The sequence below is a fragment of the Melospiza georgiana genome, chromosome 11, assembly GCF_028018845.1.
Source record: "Melospiza georgiana isolate bMelGeo1 chromosome 11, bMelGeo1.pri, whole genome shotgun sequence".
Classification (NCBI taxonomy): Eukaryota; Metazoa; Chordata; class Aves; order Passeriformes; family Passerellidae; genus Melospiza; species Melospiza georgiana.
In genome coordinates, this window is record NC_080440.1 from 1,874,568 (window position 1) to 1,894,906 (window position 20,339).

Below are 20,339 nucleotides of genomic sequence, written 5' to 3' on the forward strand. Positions count from 1 at the left end.
AGAGGGACAGATTTGCTGTTCTGTGTTTATGGGAACACAGAATTCCCTGAAAGGGAGGGCAGATGTGGAGCAGAACTGGAGAAGCAGCACCTCCACCCCTCCCAGTCCAGCTGGGACAATTCCTCATCACCAGCAGCATTTCCCACTCCATCCACAGGGATTCTGTCAACCTGACAGGCAGGAGGCTGCAGCAAAGAGCCTGTGTTTTCCAAGCAAGGAATTTTTGTCAAATCCCACAAGGTGACAGTGGATCTTCTTCCAGGAGAAGTTGCTAGCATTGCATTTCTATTCCTGGAACAAATGTCCCAACTGTTAGCCTTTAAACAGAGACATTTTAATTAATTTTAATTGGAAATTAACATGCAAATGTATTTTTCTTATCTGCTCCAAAATGATGACGATACAGATCAATTGTCTGTATAAATTTAGAAATCCTCTTTTGCTTTCTTCTCCCCTTTTTTGTATTATTCCACAGACCACTAATAATAGCACAAATTCTGCTGGGAAACACAGGCTGAGCTAACAGTTACCGAAACAACAAAGTGCCTTTGTTCACTTTGGGGCTGCATAAAATGAGAAAAACTGCAATGTCCAGACTCAAAAATCTATTTTGTTTCCTGTCTTTGGCCAGCTCCCACTGGGTTTTTTTTGCAATTACTCCTGACTCTCAGAGTCACTCTAGCAGTGCGTCTAGCAGACTCTACCTCACTGAAAAACTGTGAGAGGGGGAAAAACCCTTCATTCCATGTCCTGGATTGCCAAGCAAATTATATTCTATTTGCCATGAGTATGGCAGGTGTCTTCTGTTCGTTGGGCAGTTTTCCTTATCCCTCCCACACCCACTCCTCCCTCTGGAGAGACACCTGCTGATAACAGCTACTGAATGTCCCTGCATGGCTGATAAGAACTACAGCATCCCATTGGGAGATGTGAGCCCAGAGGGAGGAGCCAAGCATTCCTGCCTGGATATAATCTGGAGATTCTGGAACACCAGCCAAGCATTCCTGCCTGGATAGAATCTGGAGATTCTGGAACACCAGCCAAGCATTCCTGCCTGGATGTAATCTGGAGATTCTGGAACACCAGCCAAGCATTCCTGCCTGGATGTAATCTGGGGATTCTGGAACACCAGCCAAGCATTCCTACCCGAATATAATCTGAGATTCTGGAACACCAGCCAAGCATTCCTACCTGGATATAATCTGGAGATTCTGGAGTACCACCATGGCTTCTGCACTGGATTCCCCAGAGGAACTTCTGCCCCTGGATCTTCAGAGGCAGAGACTGCACCTTTCTCCAGGATCCCTGCTCCACCAGAACCAGCCCTGACACTGCAGGAGGGCTGAGCCACAATTCCAATGGGACTGCTGCCAACATCCCGACCCACAGGGTGTCAGGTTGGGTTCTGACTTCTGTCAGCGTTGGTTTAGTTCACTGCATTATTTATCTTTTTATTTTCTTCCCTATTAAAGAACTGTTATTCCTGCTCCCATATTTTTGCCTGAGAGCCCTTAATTTAAAATTTATAGCAATTCAGAGCGAGGGGGTTTACATTTTCCATTTCAAGGTGTCTGCCTTCCTTAACAGACACCTGTCTTTCAAAACTGAGACACTCTAACAGAAACATTTCAGCCAATTTTGACTTTCTGAGTCAGACACCTGCCTTTTCAAACCAAGACACTCCAAGAGAAACATTTCAGCCAATTTTTACTTTCTGGGCGACATCCAGCCATGAAAACCCAGCAAAGCCCCCCAGGGCAGCTGGTGAAGGTCCTACCGTCGTTCCTGAGCACGAGGGGCGTGGGTGGCCCCAGGACCTTGCTGTTGGTCACGGTGTTGGTCACCACGCAGGTGTAGTTGCCCACGTCCGAGGTCTCCACCTTGGCGATGTAGAGGTTCCCAGTCTCCTGCGACACGAAGCGCCGGTTGTCCTGGTGCACAAAGGTGGGGTACTCGTTGAAGATCCAGGCGTAGGTCAGCTCTGCAAGCACAAGGGACACGCTGTGAGCAGGAAAAATGAGATAGCACAGCCCAAGGAACAAGCCCCATGGCTGCTGATGCCCTGGTGGTTTTTACCATTTTGTCTCTCTATGTTCACTGAGGCCAGTTTGGTTTTTGCCTTTTCTTCTTCTCTATATTCTCTGATGCCATCTTGGTTTTTACCCTTGTATCTTCTCTATACTCTCTTATGCTGTTTTGGTTTACCTTCTTTTACGGTTTTACCTTCTTTTCTTTTATCTATTCTCTGATATATATGTTTGGTTTTTGGTTTGGTTTTTTTATAGGCTCTGTTTTGGATTTTACCTTTTTTTACTTCATATATTCTCTGATGCTGTTTTGGTTTTTACCATTTTTCTTTCATATATTCTCTGAGGCTGTTCTGGTTTTTACCTTTTATCTTTTATATATTCCCTGATATATATATATTTGGGGTTTAGTATGGTTTTTTTATACAAACTGTTTTGGTTTCTACCTTCTTATCTTCTCTACATTCCCTGAGGCCATTTTGGTTTTTACCTTTTTTCTTTCACATATTCTCTGATGCCATTTTGGTTTTTACCTTTTCTTCTTTCACATATTCTCTGTATTCTCTACACATATAGTTGTAGCTTTTTATCATAGCTTAGCTTCAACGCTTTCCTAGGCAGAAAGACAAAACAAATTCCAGGATCCCTGTGCTGTCCTGGCTCTCCTTAGAAACCAAGGCTGAAAATGGCTTTTTGAGACAAATTTTTGCGAACAGGGCCTGGATCTCATCTGAGGGGGGAGAATTTAGAAGGTACCAGAACTGGGGGGATCAATTCACCAGGCAGGTTCCTAATTGGGACGTTCTTGTCAGATATGCTAATTTGCAGCATCTATAAAAATTGTACAGAAATCCTGAGCATCCTCTGCCTTTTCCACCTGCAGAATTTGTGCACTCAAGGTGCCCCTTTTATCACCCTAACTGTGTCTGGCTCATATTTTTAGGACAAGAGAAAAAGGCACCACTCCAAATGCAAATTTCCAGCTGTGGCATTTCCACTTCAACACATGGATCTGATATTCCTGCTACTCCTTCCACTTCATCCAGAATAAAATGCATTTCACAGGAATCTCACCTTTTTGTTGTGAACACTCCAGCCTGCCCATAGCTTTGCTTTCATCCTCCCTAATTAATTTTTTTCCCCCCTTAAAGCCAGTTGTGAGGAGGATCTGCCGAGTTGTGTTATCACCCACTGGATGCTTTACTGCTCAGGAATTTCTGAATCAGCAGAAAACTGAACACTAAATTAAGCAGCTGTAATCTTCTCTGTGACTAATTAGACAGGGCTCTGTGTTTTATAAGGCGTTGTTGGAAGTTATTTGAGCCACAAAGAAGAAGTGAGAGACATTGCAGAGGCTGTGAGTGAGGTTAATGCAGTCTAACCCTGTTATGTCTGCCTGAGCCAAATGCCCAAAAACACTCAAAGAGCCTGAAGTGGATACAAGACTGCTGCAGTTTTCTAAGGGAACACTAATTATACTAAAAATCACATTCTTGTTTTAATACTCTAATGAGTCGTGGCTGTAATTGACCTCAGCCACCATTAGGTACTTTGGAAAATACATTCTGCCCTCATGTCCCACTGTTCCCAGCCAGGAGAGGCTGAGTGCAGCCTTTTGGCCTTTATTTATTTACTTGTAACAACAGGACTGGAAAATGCCTGCTTAGACTGTTAGAAAGGTATGATAATTCTGTTTACGAGGGAACATCTAATCATCATATTTACACATGTGCATCTCATTAGAAGGAACCTCATGCTGATGTCAAGAGGATACTCAGAGCAAACAAGGTACCACTTCCCAGCCAGCTTATTATTTTCTGCAAGTAGTTAAGTTTGTTGGTTGTTTTTTTGTTTTTTTTTTAAATTTACTCTTGGTGGACAATTATCTTGCTCCTCCAGAAGCAGCAGCACCAGGCAAATAAACATCCCTGCCCTGGGATGCACAGAGGTGGTGAAATTGGAGTGACTCTTCACACCAAGGTTTCCACCAGAGCCCCCTGAGCTCTGCAATTCACAGAAAGTGGAAATTGTGACATTTCCTGACATGGTGTTTTCCTGAGCACAGGAAAACAGTGGGGAGGGAATTTCTGGATCAATCCCTGTCCCTCCCATCCTCTCCCAGGAGCTCTCACAGGTATAATTACACCCCAGAAAGGGCTCCTGCTTTCCTCCATGAGCCAATATCACTTTATTGCTAAAACCCTTCTAATTTCCAGGTTAAATATTTTCATTGTAGTCTGTGGCTCTGTGCTTGTGGGCTAATGACGCCTTTGGCTGAAGGAGTTCTCATCTCCTTGCTGGTGAGAGCCACTGAGAGCCCTTGTGCTGGCATTTTCAAGGCTTTCCTGCCCTGTAATCGTTGCAGGAGCTTTTCCTGGGCTCTGGTTCAGTTAAAAAGTCTGGGATAATTCTGTCACCGGAGCTGAGGGCCAGGCTGGGAGCCCTGGGCAAGCAGGGCACAGCAGGCTGGGCAAGGGGAGCAGGTCTGAGCAAAGACAGAACAAATGATGAGCTGGGATCCCTCCAAACAGAGAAACCCAGTGCAGAAGGGTCTAAAGAAGACCCATTTCTAGAGGGAAAAACATTGAAATCATCCCAAAGCCACCTTGAAGCTCTGTTAATTTGGCTGCATAAAAGTGAGGAACACAGTAAAGGTCTGAAGGTGCAGCTCTGCCTTCTTATCAATGCCAGAGAAATCCAACTGCCCAAATGACACAGAATTGCATGTTAGGAGCAGTCTGTTATTACTATATAAATTTAAAGATATTTAAAATATATTATAATATAATATTTAAGAGTTGGAAGCCCTGGGTAAGAAGGCACAGGGGGCTGGGCAAGAGGAGGAGATCTGATCAAAGAGAGGAACAAATGATGACCTGGGATCCCTCCAAAGAGAGGAACCCAGGGCAGAAGGGACTGAAGGAGACTCATTTCTAGAGGGGAAAACATTGGAATCCACCCAAAGCCACCTTCAAACTCTGCTAATTTGGCTGCATAAAACTGAGGAACACAGTAAAGCTCTGCCTTCCTATCAGTGCCAGAGAGACCCAGCTGCCCAAATGACACAGAACTGACATTGGGAGCAGTCCATTATTGCTATATAACATTGAACACTGTCTTTTCCTTTCTCTCTCCCTGTCCCAAACCCCAAGGGACTGATGGAGCATGGAGCCCCGGGAGCAGCACAGGCTGGAGCACCTCAGAGTGCTCGTGCTTGTGCAGCAGCATGTAAATAAACACTCCCTCCCCGTGCCTTTGATCTCCTGAGAGGTCCTGGTGCAATATTTATGGCTCCTCCTTTTGATAAGGTCTGCCTCTCTAATCGCTCTGCAGGTGACAGGCAGCTCACACCCCACAGGCAATCTGTACCTCCTGAGCAAACAGACGCTGCAAACACAGCCTGGGCTGGTTCCTGCTGCTGGGAAGGGTTCCCAAAGTCACCAACACGGAGCCTCAGAGCTCAAGGAACCAGCAAAAGGGCCATCCATGGTTCTCTAATCACACATGAGCCTCCGGTCCCTTAAAGAATACATTGCAAACTTCTCCTGTCTAATTTGGGGCCCTTTCCCATGTGACTTTTGCCTATTTTTCCACATTTTCATTTCCCCTTTAAAGCAGATCTGTCATTAATCTCCATAATCTACAGTTTACAAATTGGGTGTAATTTTTACAGTGTTGGGATTTGTTACCTTCAACTCACTTCTCCTGTCTAGAGTGCCAGGATACATTACAGTCATGAGAAAAAGTTCTGACTACTGGCACCTGCCATTTGCCCTTCACAACCCTCTCAAATCTTGCCCCACACTTCACATTTTGTTTTCATGCAAAGGATTTTCACACACCTGTAATGCTTATCTCCCTACTTCTGGGTTATGTTCTCTACTTTCCTCCCCCAGATTCTTTTTGCTGCAGGTACCTGTTTCTGAGCTCTTTCAACCTTGTTTTACTCAAATTCAGTTTTGGAGTTTTGGTTCGACTTCAGCTGTCTATTTACCCTTGAGCAGTTTATAGCTATGGCGTATTTCTGGTTTTAGTAAAGATCTAAAGATCTCTCAAACACAGAATATTACCCAATTTCTGAGCTGTATTTGCTGTTTTTAAGGGAAAGGAGAAACTCCACGAGCTGCAATCCCAGAGCAGACCCAGGACATGTTGTAACCTTATTTTTCTTCATTTCCATTATCTACTCTATAATGAAAACTGCACAGAAATTCTGAGTAATTATTAACTTAGGTCTGTGCTTTGCCAAAATCACATTTTTCTGCTTGCCCCCCCCCCCCATATTTTGCTTCTGCCTTTAAGGAGAAGAAACTCTTCTTGATTTTTAACATTTTAAGTCTCTTCCATAAAGTCAGGGCTGCCACTTAAAAAGGTCTCTGTGGCTATTATGGGAAAAGCTATTAAAATATCAAGATTATGGCAGCCATAAAGCTGAGGAGAAGGATGAAATTTTGGGATCAGCATTAGCCAAAAAATGGGGGTCATTTATCATTTTTAATAAGAACAGTGTGGGTACAATACACAATTATTTTTATAGGCTTTGCTGAAAGTTACAGAGTTTAATCCAATCTTCAGTGATTGCTGTAACTCCTACCTTATCACCCACTCTGTCACTCTCAAGCTGGACAGGTGGGAACTGATTTTCAGTGGAAAACAGAAAGTTTTCTGTAAATCACGATGCACAAAAATGATGTTCCATTACACATGGCAAAAGAAAAACATGAAATTAAGGAAATTATGAAATTCTCCCTTTCAACTGTCCCAAACTACCCAAACTACGACTGCAATATTAATTAGAGACATTTTGAAAGGAGAGGTGAGGCTCATCCCCTGCTATAAATAATTTAAATTCAGATGGAGTGAACACAGCTTGAAGCGTTTTGTTGACACGTCCCTTGATCATGCATTTTTGTAAAATTATGGCTGGCATTTAATTTTTTTTCAAAACTATTTTTTTTCCCCAGAATGCACTTCTATAAATTTAGGGCTGTTTTAAAGTTTTTTCTTTCAAAATTCAACTATTTTTTACAGAATGCACTTCTGTAAATTTATGGCTGTTCTAAATTTTTTTTCAAAATTCAATTATTTTTTACAGAATACATTTCTGTAAATTTACGGCTGTTTAAATTTTTTTTTCAAAATTAAATTATTTTTTACAGAATTCACTTCTGTAAAATTATGTCTGTTTTTAAAATTTTGTTTTCAAAATTCAATTATTTTTTGCAGAATTCACTTCTTTAAAATTATGTCTGTTCTGAATTTTTTTTCAAAGTTGGTTTATTTTTTTCCAGGATAGGAAGTCCTGAGGTTTTCCTGTCTATTTTACTCCCTGCCATTCCATTGCAGTGCAGGTGATCACAGGAGAATTCTGCCCTTTGCTTTTAGGGGATTTAGCACAAACCCCTTGGCTCTGGGTGTGTTCCTGTGCCAAACATTCCCAAGTGTTGATTTTTTAATATATCCAAATACTATAATATCATTTTGTTGTACAGCCCCCATTCCTACCCACTGTTGTTGTATAAACTTGATAGAAAACTGATTTTTGGTGGATAATTTGCAAACTGCTGGGGTTTTATTGTTGCTCTGATTGCTCCCATTCCTTGGTGTTCAAACTGCTCATAAGTGAAGTTACAGCAAATTTGGGCAAAGCTGAAGCTGAACTGATTATCTGCTGAGTGTGCTGTGAACCTGAGCTGTATCCTCAATTTGCTTATTGAAATCTGCCAACTGCTTGTAGGGGATACTCATCATTCAAATTCCATAATTGCCAATTCCATAATTGCAAAGTTCATAATTGCAAATTTCGCTGTGATTTGATTGAGCAATCAGCACCCATAGCCCTGTGAATCACAAAATCACAATTTTGAATCACAAAACGTGAGCAGGAGAGAAGGCTCCAAGAGCCTCCAGCCCCTGGCAGAGCACCTTGGGGAAAGGAAAAAGGGAATTACCCAGGAAACACAAACCCCTGGCACAACTCTCTGCAATTCCTGGAGTTTGGACCATTTTTCTCTTCCACAGTTTTATTTTAATGTTAAAGCTACATAAATAATGCACCACCTCTTTTTTTTAATTTTTTTTTTTTTTGTGGGGTTACGGACACTTCCATTGCCCTGCCTGCACCACTGGATCAATTTTTTATCTTCCAGTCTTAAATAATTGCAGAACAATTTAAGGAAATCGGCCAGGACAAAAATATCACCTGGTAATTCTCCCTCTGAGTCTGAGCTCTGCTGCCCAGCTGCACCACAGCTCTGGGCCTCCAGTGCAGGTTTTAATAAAAAGAATGATAAATAATGAACAAGATTAATCTAAAGTTAATAAAAGACGTTTGGATGAACCCTCAGCTATGCCAAATCTGAGGACACAATTACTCAGCAGCCAGGCTACAGAGAAACGCGCCGCCAGAAGTTTATAAGAACAAGAAAAATGCACAAAATCACCCAATTTTTCTCATTCTCACAGCAGTTTTCAGTGCTGTGTTTGCCTCCCAGCCCCTGGACTGCCCAGCTCTGGGTAATTAAAAGGGCAGGAGGTGTTCATTACCTGAAGCCTAATCAATATCCCCGTATCTGCTGCATCTCCAGCCTGTGATGTCGAAGGCAGTGAAATATTTGGGCGCACACAGCTGGCCTGGCTTATCTCTCCCAGCAGCTGTGAGCACCAACCACGACTGCACTGAGCCAACCTGAACCCAGAGGGAGGGAAATCAGCACAAATCTTTATCTGTGCTGAATAGAAAACACCACGAGGTGAGGTCCTGCACTGGGATTTGCTCCAGTGAAATACCAAAATTATTCCAACAGCATCTGGGGGCACTGACACCCTGCCATCGGCACAGCCTGGCTCAGTGGGGAGAAACCTGATGGGTTGTGTCTGAAAAGCTTTTCAGGCTTGTCTTACAGGCATTTCCAGCCACTCTTGCCCGGAAGGAAAAGCCCCCACCAAGCCAAGGTGTGTTTGTCACCCTGGTACCTCCTGGGAGTGGGAACCAGGACTGGATTTGGTGCCACTCCCAAGCCCTTCTTGTTTAAACTGAAGCTTCTGGAGGCAGGCTCACCCCAGCAGGGATCAGCTGGGTGATTCTCTCTCTCTCTGAGTTCATTTCAATGAGGAAATTCTGGTAATAAAAAAGGAATAATGGCTTGATAAGGTCCAGAGAGTGGCATCAACATCCTGGCAAAGAAACACTCATTTCACCTGACAGGCACAGATAAAGCAGCCCTGCCCATGGAAACAGGAGAAACCAGCCAGAGAAAAGGATGAAAAGGAGCCTGGGCTGAAGCTGCTAATTACTTATAAACAATCACCAAAAGAGAATAAAAGCATGGAAAGCTGGGCATGTGCACAGGGGTGCCTACACTGAACTGAACTCCTGCTCGGGGTTTGTGCTGTGGGAGATTCAGTCACTGCTGATATTCTGCAGCTTGTGTTACATAAACTGCTCCCCACACCACCTGAAGGAATGACTCACAGATTTAATCCATCACTTGGCTTTCTGGTTAAAGTCACAGAGAGTTAGCCTAAAAATCCTTTTCTGTGTGTGCACTTGCTTCAGAAAAGCTAAAGGTCCCTGGGCTTGTTTTAAAACATATTTCAATGTGACCTAGCTAATCCTCTAATACCAGCTTTCACTACCTTTGATCTGCAGTTGTAAGAGATTAGATCAAACCTCTAAAAAAAAAAAAAAATAAAGTTGGTTGCAGAGGAATTTTCTTACTGCAATGAATTAAAATGATGACCCACTCCAAGGCTGAACTATCTGCCCAAGCAGCCTGAGGGGGGCATGGCCTGCAGGGCCCTTGCCTTTAGCACACAGGAAAAAACCATTCTCCTCATTTATTTGATAGATAATCAGTGTTTAGTGTCATAATAAAGTGATATCTTTGATATCTAGCAGCTGAAAACATCATCATGGTTGCACATTTGTTATATTTAAACACATCATGAGGTAACAGAAAATGCCCAAACCAATTCTCCCACTGATTTTTCAACAACAAAACATCAGCCCCATAGGAATGGGGGCTCCCACAGCCAGGACTGTTGACTTGAACAAAGCAGAATATGCACCCGGGGGTGTGGAACCCCAAACGTGACACATCAGTGCTGTGTTTGCGCCCCTGGGCACATTCTGCAGCCCTGGCTGCCCCTGAGGGCTGTGCGGAGCTGCATGTGGAGGGAAGGGGTTGGCAGAGCCTGGCAGCAGCACTCTGATCTCTAATTTGGCTCATAAAGACATCACAAGATGTTACAGCTCCCAATAAATGCTATTGACTGGGTTCTGTCAGACACATTTCACTCATCTTTAGCCAAACCCCGGCAGCCCTACCCCCTCTCAGCCCCATTTCAATCTTCATTTAGTGCTGACTGCAGCCAAACAGGGAATAACCCACACCACTGGCTCGCAGATGATTTCTTTTTAAAGATGTCACGAGCTGCCACTGATAAATAAAAAAATCCATTAACGCCGTGTTCCTCATTATTTCCCTGCTCCCAAGGTCTTTGGTGGGGGGCTGAGCCTCCTCCCTTCCAGTTCCCCACCCCAGACCTCCCCTGTGTCCTTGCCACCCACCTGGGGCACAAAAAGGGAATTCTGGGGGTGCTGACTCTGCAGGTGACGAGTGACAGCTCAAAATCTGCCTGTTACTGACCCAGCCCCTATTTTTGCCCCTAAAAATTCAGCTGAAACGAGGCAGATCCCACTCACCACCTCAGGTGCTTAAAGGAGTGTAAATCTGTGATGAGCTTGGCGTTTGTGCTGTAAGAAATATTTGTATTTTCATAAATCTCTCAATTAAGAGAGCTCTGTGTGTTCCCTGTGCTGTCAGAAATATCAAGCCAAAGCACTCCTAAATTAGAGGAGAATTTATCCTTATCCTTCATCCTCAAATATGTTGATAAACTTGTGCACAAACTGAATCAGCAGTTTTACAGAAAGGATTATGTCAGATTAATTTTAATCTAATCCATTTCTATCTCCTGAGAAGCTTTTTACTTCTTGCTTTTAATAATTTAAACGGTGACTGTGGCAGAGCATAAAAAATAAATGATGGGAGATGCACTTTAAATGGAAGTTACCATTCTCAATCACTTTTTATTTAAATGAGAGTTTCATATGCCTGATTTTAAGTTTAATGAACCCCATTCTTGCTGAACTGTAATAATCTCCATCACACGGAGCCAGACACAGATGAATTACAGAAACCCAGGGTGTGACTCTCTGTGATGGAAGGAGACACCTGGAGGGAAATTTGGGCTGAATTTTGAGGGATTTTTGGCAGAAATGCTGCCAGGATGCTCAGATGCAGCTTTCAGGAGAAAAACTGCAGGAATTGGAAGCTTTGGGAAGTTGTTTTCTGGATCTTGGCCTGAGATCAATCACTCAGAGGCCTTTTGAGCTCAGCTGTTCATGCTCTGCAAAGCACTTTGAGGGTGCTGACACTCCAGACATGGGAATTTTCCTGCTTTGGGGACACGGGAGTGGCAGTCACTGTTAAAGGGAAAACTGGTGACAGGTTCAGGTATTTCTGCATCCTTTGCTCTCCTCATGGTCTCCTCCAGCTCCCACACATCTCCAGCACCCATCCTGCATCCCCTCCTGGAATTTCCTCATCCTCCTGCTGGAATTTCATTGTTGCCATTCCAGGAAAGTCAGCTGTGAGCTGTGGAGCCCCAGCTCATGGGAACTGAACCCTGCTGGGGCATTTTCCTGCTTGTTTGGGAACTGAGCCTCCCCTCTGTCCCTCCCTGCATCCTCCAAGCAGAATTATCCATGGAAAACCAGGTTAACAAATGCCCCACAACCCAGGCAGGTTTGCAGCCCCTCCTGATGCTCCAACACCAACCCAACACCACTAATCCAGCAAATCCATCACTGACCATCCCTATTATAAAATATTACAAAAATATTTCCCTTTTTCTTTGCTTTTGCCAGCCCCAAGGGAGAGTTTACCTGCTCAGATTTTCCCTCCAGCCTTGGGAATGATCCATGACAGGCTGCCCTGCAGCCTCCTGACAAACAGCTGAACCCACTTCCAACCAGCTGAGCAGATTTTTTGCTTGGTTTCCCGGAGAAATGGAACTTTTACAGCCACGGTGCCCACCCATGTGTGCGAGGCTCCTCTCTAAATTAGCTTCTCACTAATTGGAACCAAATCTGACCACGCAGCAAAGGCTTCCAAAGACATTAAGGCAGCAGATAAAGAGGGGAAACTATCAATCCTTTAATAAGGAGTAACAGGGGCAGCTCAGCCCTTTGACATCCTGCCTGGCAAGGGGGAACTGGGAATAGAGGTTCTGTAAAATTCACATTTCTCACAAGCTCTGGGCATCCCACACTGAAATAAACAGGAAAATAAAGGCTGAATGTGAAGGTTGCTGTAGTGGAGTGAGGACATTAAATGCTGCCATGCTCCATTTGCTGATCATGGTATAAAAATGCCTGATAATTGCCTTTTTCCTCCTGCACTCCTGATTTCCCCAGGTTTGCTGCCCTTCCTCGTTGCACTGCCTGGTGGGGGCTGTACAAACATGGGACATGATCTGTGGGATGGATTATTTACAGGACAAACCCCCCAAAACCATTCATCCCACTAGAGGCCATCAGCCACCACTGTCCCCAGAACATGAAGTGTCCATCATCCCTCTAAAACAATAATGATAATAAAAGGAGAGAAAAAGCAAGAGGACAATGAGCAGCCACTAATGATTCCTCTGCCCAGGGGTGATTTTAGCAGCACTGAAATCTCTAAAATGCTTTTATAAGGATTTCTGCAAACACCTGTGGTGTCCACGCTTCACTCCTGCCCGTGCAGCATGAAAGGCTGGGATTGAGATGGGATCAGAATTGCCATCTCCTCTGACAAATGCTAAAATATAGTTAGTTCTACTTGATTAAGCTGTGCAACAGAACTAAAAGTTTTCCTGGGTACCATCAGGGAAAGAAAGGCAGGAGAGAATGAGAAAACCTGAGTGCATCCAATCTGTGAAAAGGTGTGGGAATAATTCTCTGTCAACAGCTCAGCTCAGACACAGATGTGTTCCCATCCATGGCTGGGTTTCCATCAGGAGTGATGGCATCAGATAGGAAAGAATTATGGGAACAACTGAGCTTTAATGAATCTCCTCCTCTTCGGGAAAATGGAATTTTCCAAGTGCATTGAGAACATGGGCGCCGCAGAGACAGAAATCTGATTTTTCCTTGAAATCCTGCCTTTGTTCACTCAAGGGGACAGAGCTGCCCAGGAAGGTCAGAAAGGAGCAGAGGGACAAAGAGTCTGAGGAACTGAGGCTCAGAGAGAGGAATTGTTGGGGATTCAGTTCCAGGGTCAGCAGGAACGTCTGAGGATGCGTCTGCAGGAGAAGACACAGCCTGCAGAGCACCAGGGAGTTCCCAGCTGAGCACTTTGCTATCTAAACACGCCATCAGCTGGCCGATTGCTTGCCCAGATTTCTGAGCTGGACTGGGAGTGAGAACAGATGTGCTCCAGCTGTGGTGAGTGGGGGAATGGGCAGAGCCCAGAGCAGGACACACCACCAGGGACAGCAGCACCAGAGAACACAGAATTCAAATAACCCAGTAATTGAGAGATCATTTCCAGCAGCCCTGTGTGTGCACTCAGCATTTCCCACAGCGCCTGCAGAGCCCCATCTCCACAGGCTGCTCCCACGAGGGCTGCAAGGCAAATGTCACGAGAACATGGTTATAGATCTTTCCAAAGATGAACCACGAGAAACTCACAGGAGAGGGGGGGAGGAATCCTAAAGACAAGTTCATTTATCTTCCCAGAGAAGGGAGGGGAAGGGTTTCCAGCCCTGTTTGTTCTGCATGAGGAAGGGTGTGCTGCCAGCCTGTCAAGTAGATAATCCTTTCCAAGGCTGTATTTTTTTAGCCTCTGGACTCACAACGAAATGCCAGGGATGCTAGGAGGAATTTGAAAACTGTTGCTGTTAAAATATTAACTAACCCTGCCCTGACTATCAAATAAATCTAATAAAAGTGGCAGCTAAATGACTCAGCTCCCACGAAGTTAAATGAAAAGAACTATTTGGCACACAAGAATATTTTATCTTAAAATCTGGGGATAAAGTTAAAAGGACAGGGACCTCCAATACTTCCCAGGCGTATCCTCTTTGGAACACAACTTAGATTCAGAGCCTGAGAAACACAAGTGTTTGCTTTGGATTTTGGAGCTTTTTGTTTGTTTGTTTCAATTAAGTTTATCTCAACAAGAAATGGATCTTGCCAAATTTGATTAACAACACCGAAAAAAGCAAACAAGGAAAGGTGTTCCCCCCTGCAGAGCTCCTCAGAAGGAAAACATTTCCACAAAGAGCTTAGCTTGAACACTACTGCACACTTTGAAAAGGTTTATGGCTTCTAAATGCCTTAAAAATGCAACAGAAATAAACAGAGAAGAAGAAATAAAGCCATTTTTGGTGATATTTTCCCTGTTTTGGCTCAAAATTCTGAAATGGTCAAGGAAAGGGATTCTTCCCCTCTGCTCTGCTCTTGTGACAGCTCAGGGGCAGGGTTAGGTGGGATATTGGGATGGAATTGTTCCCTGGGAGGGAGGGATTGTCTCCTGGGAGCACCTGGGGCAGTGGGAGGTGTCCCTGCCATGGCTCTGGATGGGCCATTCCCACCCAAACCATTCTGTGAGTCAGTGGTTGATCTCACAGGGCTCTGAAAATACAAAGCAGGAGACATCTGACATCCAGATTCTGACTTCTGACATCCAGGTTCTAGAATTCACATTAAGAGAGGCTGAGGTACCTAAACAAGACTCAACAGAGAAGCCACAGCAACTCTCTGATGCCCCTCCAGTGTCCAAACCCATTTCTGTGACTCCATCACTGGCACTGCCCAGTTCATGCTGTGGCCACGATGGGCCCCTGGTGTTCTGCACAAAACCAAAGCCAAATTTGAGCTCCACACAGACTTTCAGGATTTTTGACATTTTCCTCTTGTCCACTCAAACACCACCAGCAGCTCATCGTGCTGTTACCCAGGCCCCAGTGCCACGTTCCCAGAGCAATATTTACTCTTCAGTGATTTCTTCTGTGGGGTTTCAGGGCAGAATGCTTGACACAAGACCTTTGTTGGGCTTTTGATCAAACAAGCTGCAGAAATAACGAGGGAAGGCCCTTCACAGGCAGGGTAATTATCTCAGAAAAACCCTAACAACCAAGGCAGGCTTCTACCAGTCCTTTAGCAACAAATGGAGAAGGCAAAAAAAAAAAAAAATAGGAGAGGAAAAGAACTGGAACTTCTAGCAGACAAAGGGGTCATCAGCACAGCAGGACTGGCCTCGGGGGGTGGGAATCCAGAGCTGCAAGCGCGGAAAGCGCGGCAGAAGCAAATGTTTGATTTGCATTCATTCCGCTCCCCAGCCCAGCCGCTTCCCGACCTGCAGACGAACGCTTGTTTTCCAAACCTCCAGCTCTCAGCATGCACTCCATCAGAGGAGGCCATCACATCATTATGCCGCTTAACAGAATGCACCAGCACGAGGCAGCGAGCTGACAAACAGCGGCTCCCGCCGCACGGAGCGCGAGTTCCGTCTCCACCGGGGTCTGGGGGCAGCCAACATCCATGGGCCTGAATTTCCAGCTCATTTCCAACCCAAAATTGGGACAGTGCACGGCAATGCCCAATTGTTCTGTGCGAGCTGTACACACACAGCCCATTTGTTGGTGCTGAAAGGACGCGTTCATCATTTGGACTCATTTTCGGGATGAATTTCCTGTAATGCTGGAACAGTAGGAAGCTCTTTATTGAGCATCATTAACAAGAAAAAATAGAAAGAAAGCCTCAACAACTAATGTATGTAGGCCAACATAACTTCACTTTTAGCTGACAGCTCCTCAGAAATGGATATTTCCAAGTGGCAAAGTATTAGAGCCACAGATGAAAGGCTAATGGTCTGGATGCTGATCAGTGTCTTTTTAATAAACTCACAATTTTTAAGCCCAAGACAACCAGTGACACAATGGCTGACAGAAAATAATTCCCTTCCCATTTACTGTTTTTCTTTTCCCAAATCTTAGCACCTGGCCAGAATGTCTTTTTCAGGCTTCTACTATTCCAGTGAATGCCCTCATCAGCAAAGCAATGGCAATTCTCAGACTGAACAGTTTTGATTTTAAATTTTTTTTTTCAGATTTCATTTTCAATGCACATATGAAACTAAGGTTAAAAAAAGAAAGTGTATTTGTTCCCACAATTAGCCCTATGTTTCAGCAGTGGTCACTAATGCCATCAGGCACTTTGTGCAAGGATGATGAACCTGGGTTCGCTGCCCTAATCAGATTCTAAAATAAGTAATTGCATTTTCTCCCCTTATTACCACTCGTGGTTCCAATGAGCTGGGTTATTTTTCACTTTGGAGCTGAGGAGATTTGTCCTGTTTCAGCACAGCATCAAACCCTGGCAGTGTTACCATCAGCCTAACAGCACACGGTCCAGGGGGCAATTTCCATCCAGCTGATGAGGCCAGACAGACCTCAAAGCAGGACTGCAAATCTCTTTAAAAGGGCCACAGATCTGTGGGAGATGTTGTGCTGCTCTGACAGAGTGAGCAGCCCCTGATGAAGGAGCCAGCTGCAGAGGCTGGTGTGGTCCTGGTGGGGAGGGACACACACATGGAGCTTGTCAGGGACAGCAAGAATTCCAGCAGGAATTCTCACAGAGCCACTCCCTCTCCAACACATTTCAAACAGAGCAATGCAACACACATGCTGAGGAAGCCACGAACTGGCACAATTAAAATAAGTTTGTGCTAAACGAAAAGAATTGTTTGGTATTTTCTAAACATTCATACCACCCTCGTTGAAGCAAACAGCACCCTGTCAGATCTAGACACATCCTGAGTACCCAGGACACAAAAATGGTGCCAGTAGCGTTTGAAAATGATAAAATAATGAAAAGATGATGCACAAAAGTGGCTCTGCCAGCAACTTCAACTTTTTAGCAGGAGACATGCCCAGGCCACAATCAGAAAGACTGAGCTAGAAGGTCTTGGTCACATATTCAGGATATGAAGACATTGCTTCAGTTTCCATCTCTGCAGTTTACACTCAAGTTTCTCTCTGAAGTTCACACTCAGGTCCATAAAATGCTCTTTCTCTGCATTTGTCCCCCACTGGAGCTTCCCCAGGCACCAGAACCCCCTCAGCCAGGGTGGCCCTGCCACCAGCCTGTCCCTGCAGGTGACTGCTCCAAACTCCCTGAAAACCCTGAGAATCCCCTTCCCTGAGAAAGGAAACCCCACGGCTCACTGAAAACAAGAGGAGGAGAGCTCCTTACCTCCAGAGTGGGGCGGGGGCCCACAGAGCAGCACCATGCCCTGGCCCTGGCGGACGGACACCGTGCTCCTCGTCCTGGTCTTGAAGTTCTCAAGGTCTGCCAGGAGAGGAAGGACTCGGTTAGAGGCTGGTCACAAAAGGGAAATGGTGAAATAAAGGAAATATCAGCGTGGAGGGTGGGCTGGGGGGATCTGGGGGGAACGTGAGGCAGCGGGAGGCTGAGGAGCATCAGCAGGAGGATCAGGAAATGCCCTGCCCAGGTTGGAAAGGAGAAGGTGCTGGTTCACCCACAGAAAGGAGAAAACCCCAGCACCTGTAAGGCTGGGGGAGGTTTGCTGTGTGAATTTAGGAGGAATTACTGCCTTGAATGAGCAGTTCCATCCCCAGGCAGGCTGCTGCCCTCGCTGCTGCTGCCCTCCCATCCCACGTGTGGAGACCCTTCCCTCTTGCACCAGCTGCACGTGAGGCCACAGAAGTGCTTAAATTAAATTAAATTAAATTCCTCCTTCCACCTCTCTCTTTTCCCTCTCCTCAGGGCCCGTGCACTGCGAAAATACAACTCCCCCTGCTCTCCCTGCACACTGAATTCAGGAGTGAAGAGAGGAGGTGGCTCTGAGCTCAGAGTGCCACCAGGATTGTCACCAGCAGCTGCTTCATGGGAGCACCACGACATGGAATCACTCTGATCCTTTACAATTTCCTGCATTTCAATTTTCATTTTTTTCCCCCTTGTTTCCAGTGTAGCTGAGCCTTGGCTTGGCAATTACAAACCTGTTGTCAGTGCAGTTGGGAACCAGAGGAAACACAGAGGTGATAAATATTTATCAGCAGGAGCTGGTAGGAGCATCATTATGAGGTTACAAGGATGGAAAACTGAGCCTTGATTTCTATCCTCTCTCAAAAATGTTTTCTGCACACATAATTAAAAAAAAATTAAATAAATAAAATCCAAAGTTGTCACTGCTTCATTTCCCTTTTTTTAGGAAAGAAGCCTTTATGGGCCTTTCTCTGTTTCTTTTCTGGCTTAGGACAAAATAAGAACAGGAAAATAAATTATCAATTAGAGAGATATAATCCTTCATTCCTAAATTCTACAAAATTTGCAAGATTTTCGGGATTTTTGAAATTTTTGGGTTTTTTTTACATGAAGCACTGTAACATTTTTCTGGCCACCTGCCAGCGCACAGATTTTGATGTATTTTGACTGCACACAGGCACAAGGCTGGATCCCATCCTCTCAGAGGACAGCTGCAGGAGGAGGAACAGCCTCAAGCCCAAAGAATGCCTGCAGGAATCAATGTGCTGCTTTCTACATCAATATTGACAAGGAAAGGATTGCTACCAGGAAAAGCAGACTCTGCTTGGATGAACATGTAGGAAATGCTGCAAGGATGGTCAAAATCAGCAGATAAAGCAGAGTATTCATCACTCCTGCTTGCACTGCTTCGGGAGCCAGCCCTGCAAAGCCTCATGCAAGCACTTCAAATCTGCCTCTGAGTAAAATAACAAGATTAAGATAATTATAAGAAAGGCTAATGCCTCATCAAGGCCATCAGGCTGATTGTGCTTTCTGAAGGCCACAGGTTTGTTTTTACAACACCTAAATTGGAATGAACAATGATATAATGAGGATTTTATTGGTGAGGAGCTTCATTTGGGATCCACCTTGCAATCTTTGAGCTGCAGAGAGGAGGGCTCAGCCTCATGGTGGCAACACCATCGAGTTCCACCTCACATTGTCCCCAAATCTACAAACCCTGGGTAGCAGAGGAGGATTTCTGTTCTTATTTGCCCATAAAACCAACTTCATGGTGACAACACCATTGAGTCCATCCAATTCATGGTGACAACACCACTGAGTTCCACCTCACTTTGTCCCCAAACCTAAAAACCCTGGGTAGCAGAGGAGGATTTTTGTTCTTATTTGCCCACAAAAATCCCATATCCAACAGAGAAACCCACCAGATTAAAAGGAAAAACTGAAATATTAAGACTTGCCATTCAGGAGATCAATGTGCTGCCAACAATTATCACCACACCAACCAAGGGCTCCAGTGAGCACAGAAAAATATTGTGTGAGCTCCAGTAACCCCAGCATTAGAGAAGGATTAGTAATTAGCAATTAGTAATGATTTAAGGAGGAGAATACAACAGGGGGTGTAAGGGGAATGCAGACAGGTTATTGTGAGTAACAGCTACTCACACCTCATTTAATGAATGACTTAAGGTGCCTTTAAACACTTTCTGGACAGTACCAATCCTAAATCAAGCAGAACAGGCCCACAGAAGCAGAAAGCTGCATGTATTATTTAATTTCAGCTGGATGTGTTCAAAAGCAGCTGCGTGACTTTGGGAAAGTCACTTTGGGCTCTCGGTGACAAAGTTTGCACATCTCTGAGGTGCAAGTCCTTCAGCTGCGTCCCTCAGAAGAGGTTAATTAGCTAATATTTGCACAGAGCCCTGACATCTGCCTCTGCAATGCACACACCAACACCCAGCCTTGACGGGGCTCTGCTGCCATAATGAGGTTTTTCTGTGAAACTCTGCCACGACCTGGGCAGCGATGCCACAGAAATGATCCCCAGAAATGCTCCCCAGCTCCTCCCTTTGGGCAGGGTGTCATTGTGTGGAATGAGCCGTTGTGGGGCTTAATAAAAGCTTAAGCAACCTGAAATGATCCACAGCCCCTCAAGGCTGGGTAGTTTGTCTCAGTAAATGGCATTTGGAAACTTTAATCAAACCCATATTTGGCTTTGCACAGCAACAATTACCCAAGTTGTCCAGAGTAATGAAAGATTTCCCCAAATTTTGCCTACAAAAATCAGTCTTTATAGCAAAGAAGATTCAATTATAAGCAAAACAAAAGGAGCTGCAGCCTTTTCTCCTTTTTTAGGACCTACTTGGGTTGGAGCTTTATAAAATGTGGTCATTCTTTTTCTAAGTGACTCCTAGGCAAGCAAAGTTTTAAAGAAATATTCCCCAGATGGCACCGAAGGATGGGCAAAC

The 20,339-nt window shown here is 44.7% G+C and overlaps 1 protein-coding gene across 1 annotated transcript in view; it reads right to left on the bottom strand.

Annotated features, from left to right (window-relative positions):
• The window catches only part of LOC131088320 (contactin-4), a 255,572-nt gene that overhangs the window by 66,880 nt on the left and 168,353 nt on the right, over positions 1 to 20,339 (bottom strand). The window contains exons 6-7 of the mRNA XM_058032262.1: positions 17,335 to 17,430; positions 1,778 to 1,981 (exon numbers count right to left, since the gene is read on the bottom strand). Coding sequence (XP_057888245.1) covers positions 1,778 to 1,981; positions 17,335 to 17,430 — 300 coding nt within the window. The remainder of the gene's footprint in view (positions 1 to 1,777; positions 1,982 to 17,334; positions 17,431 to 20,339) is intronic.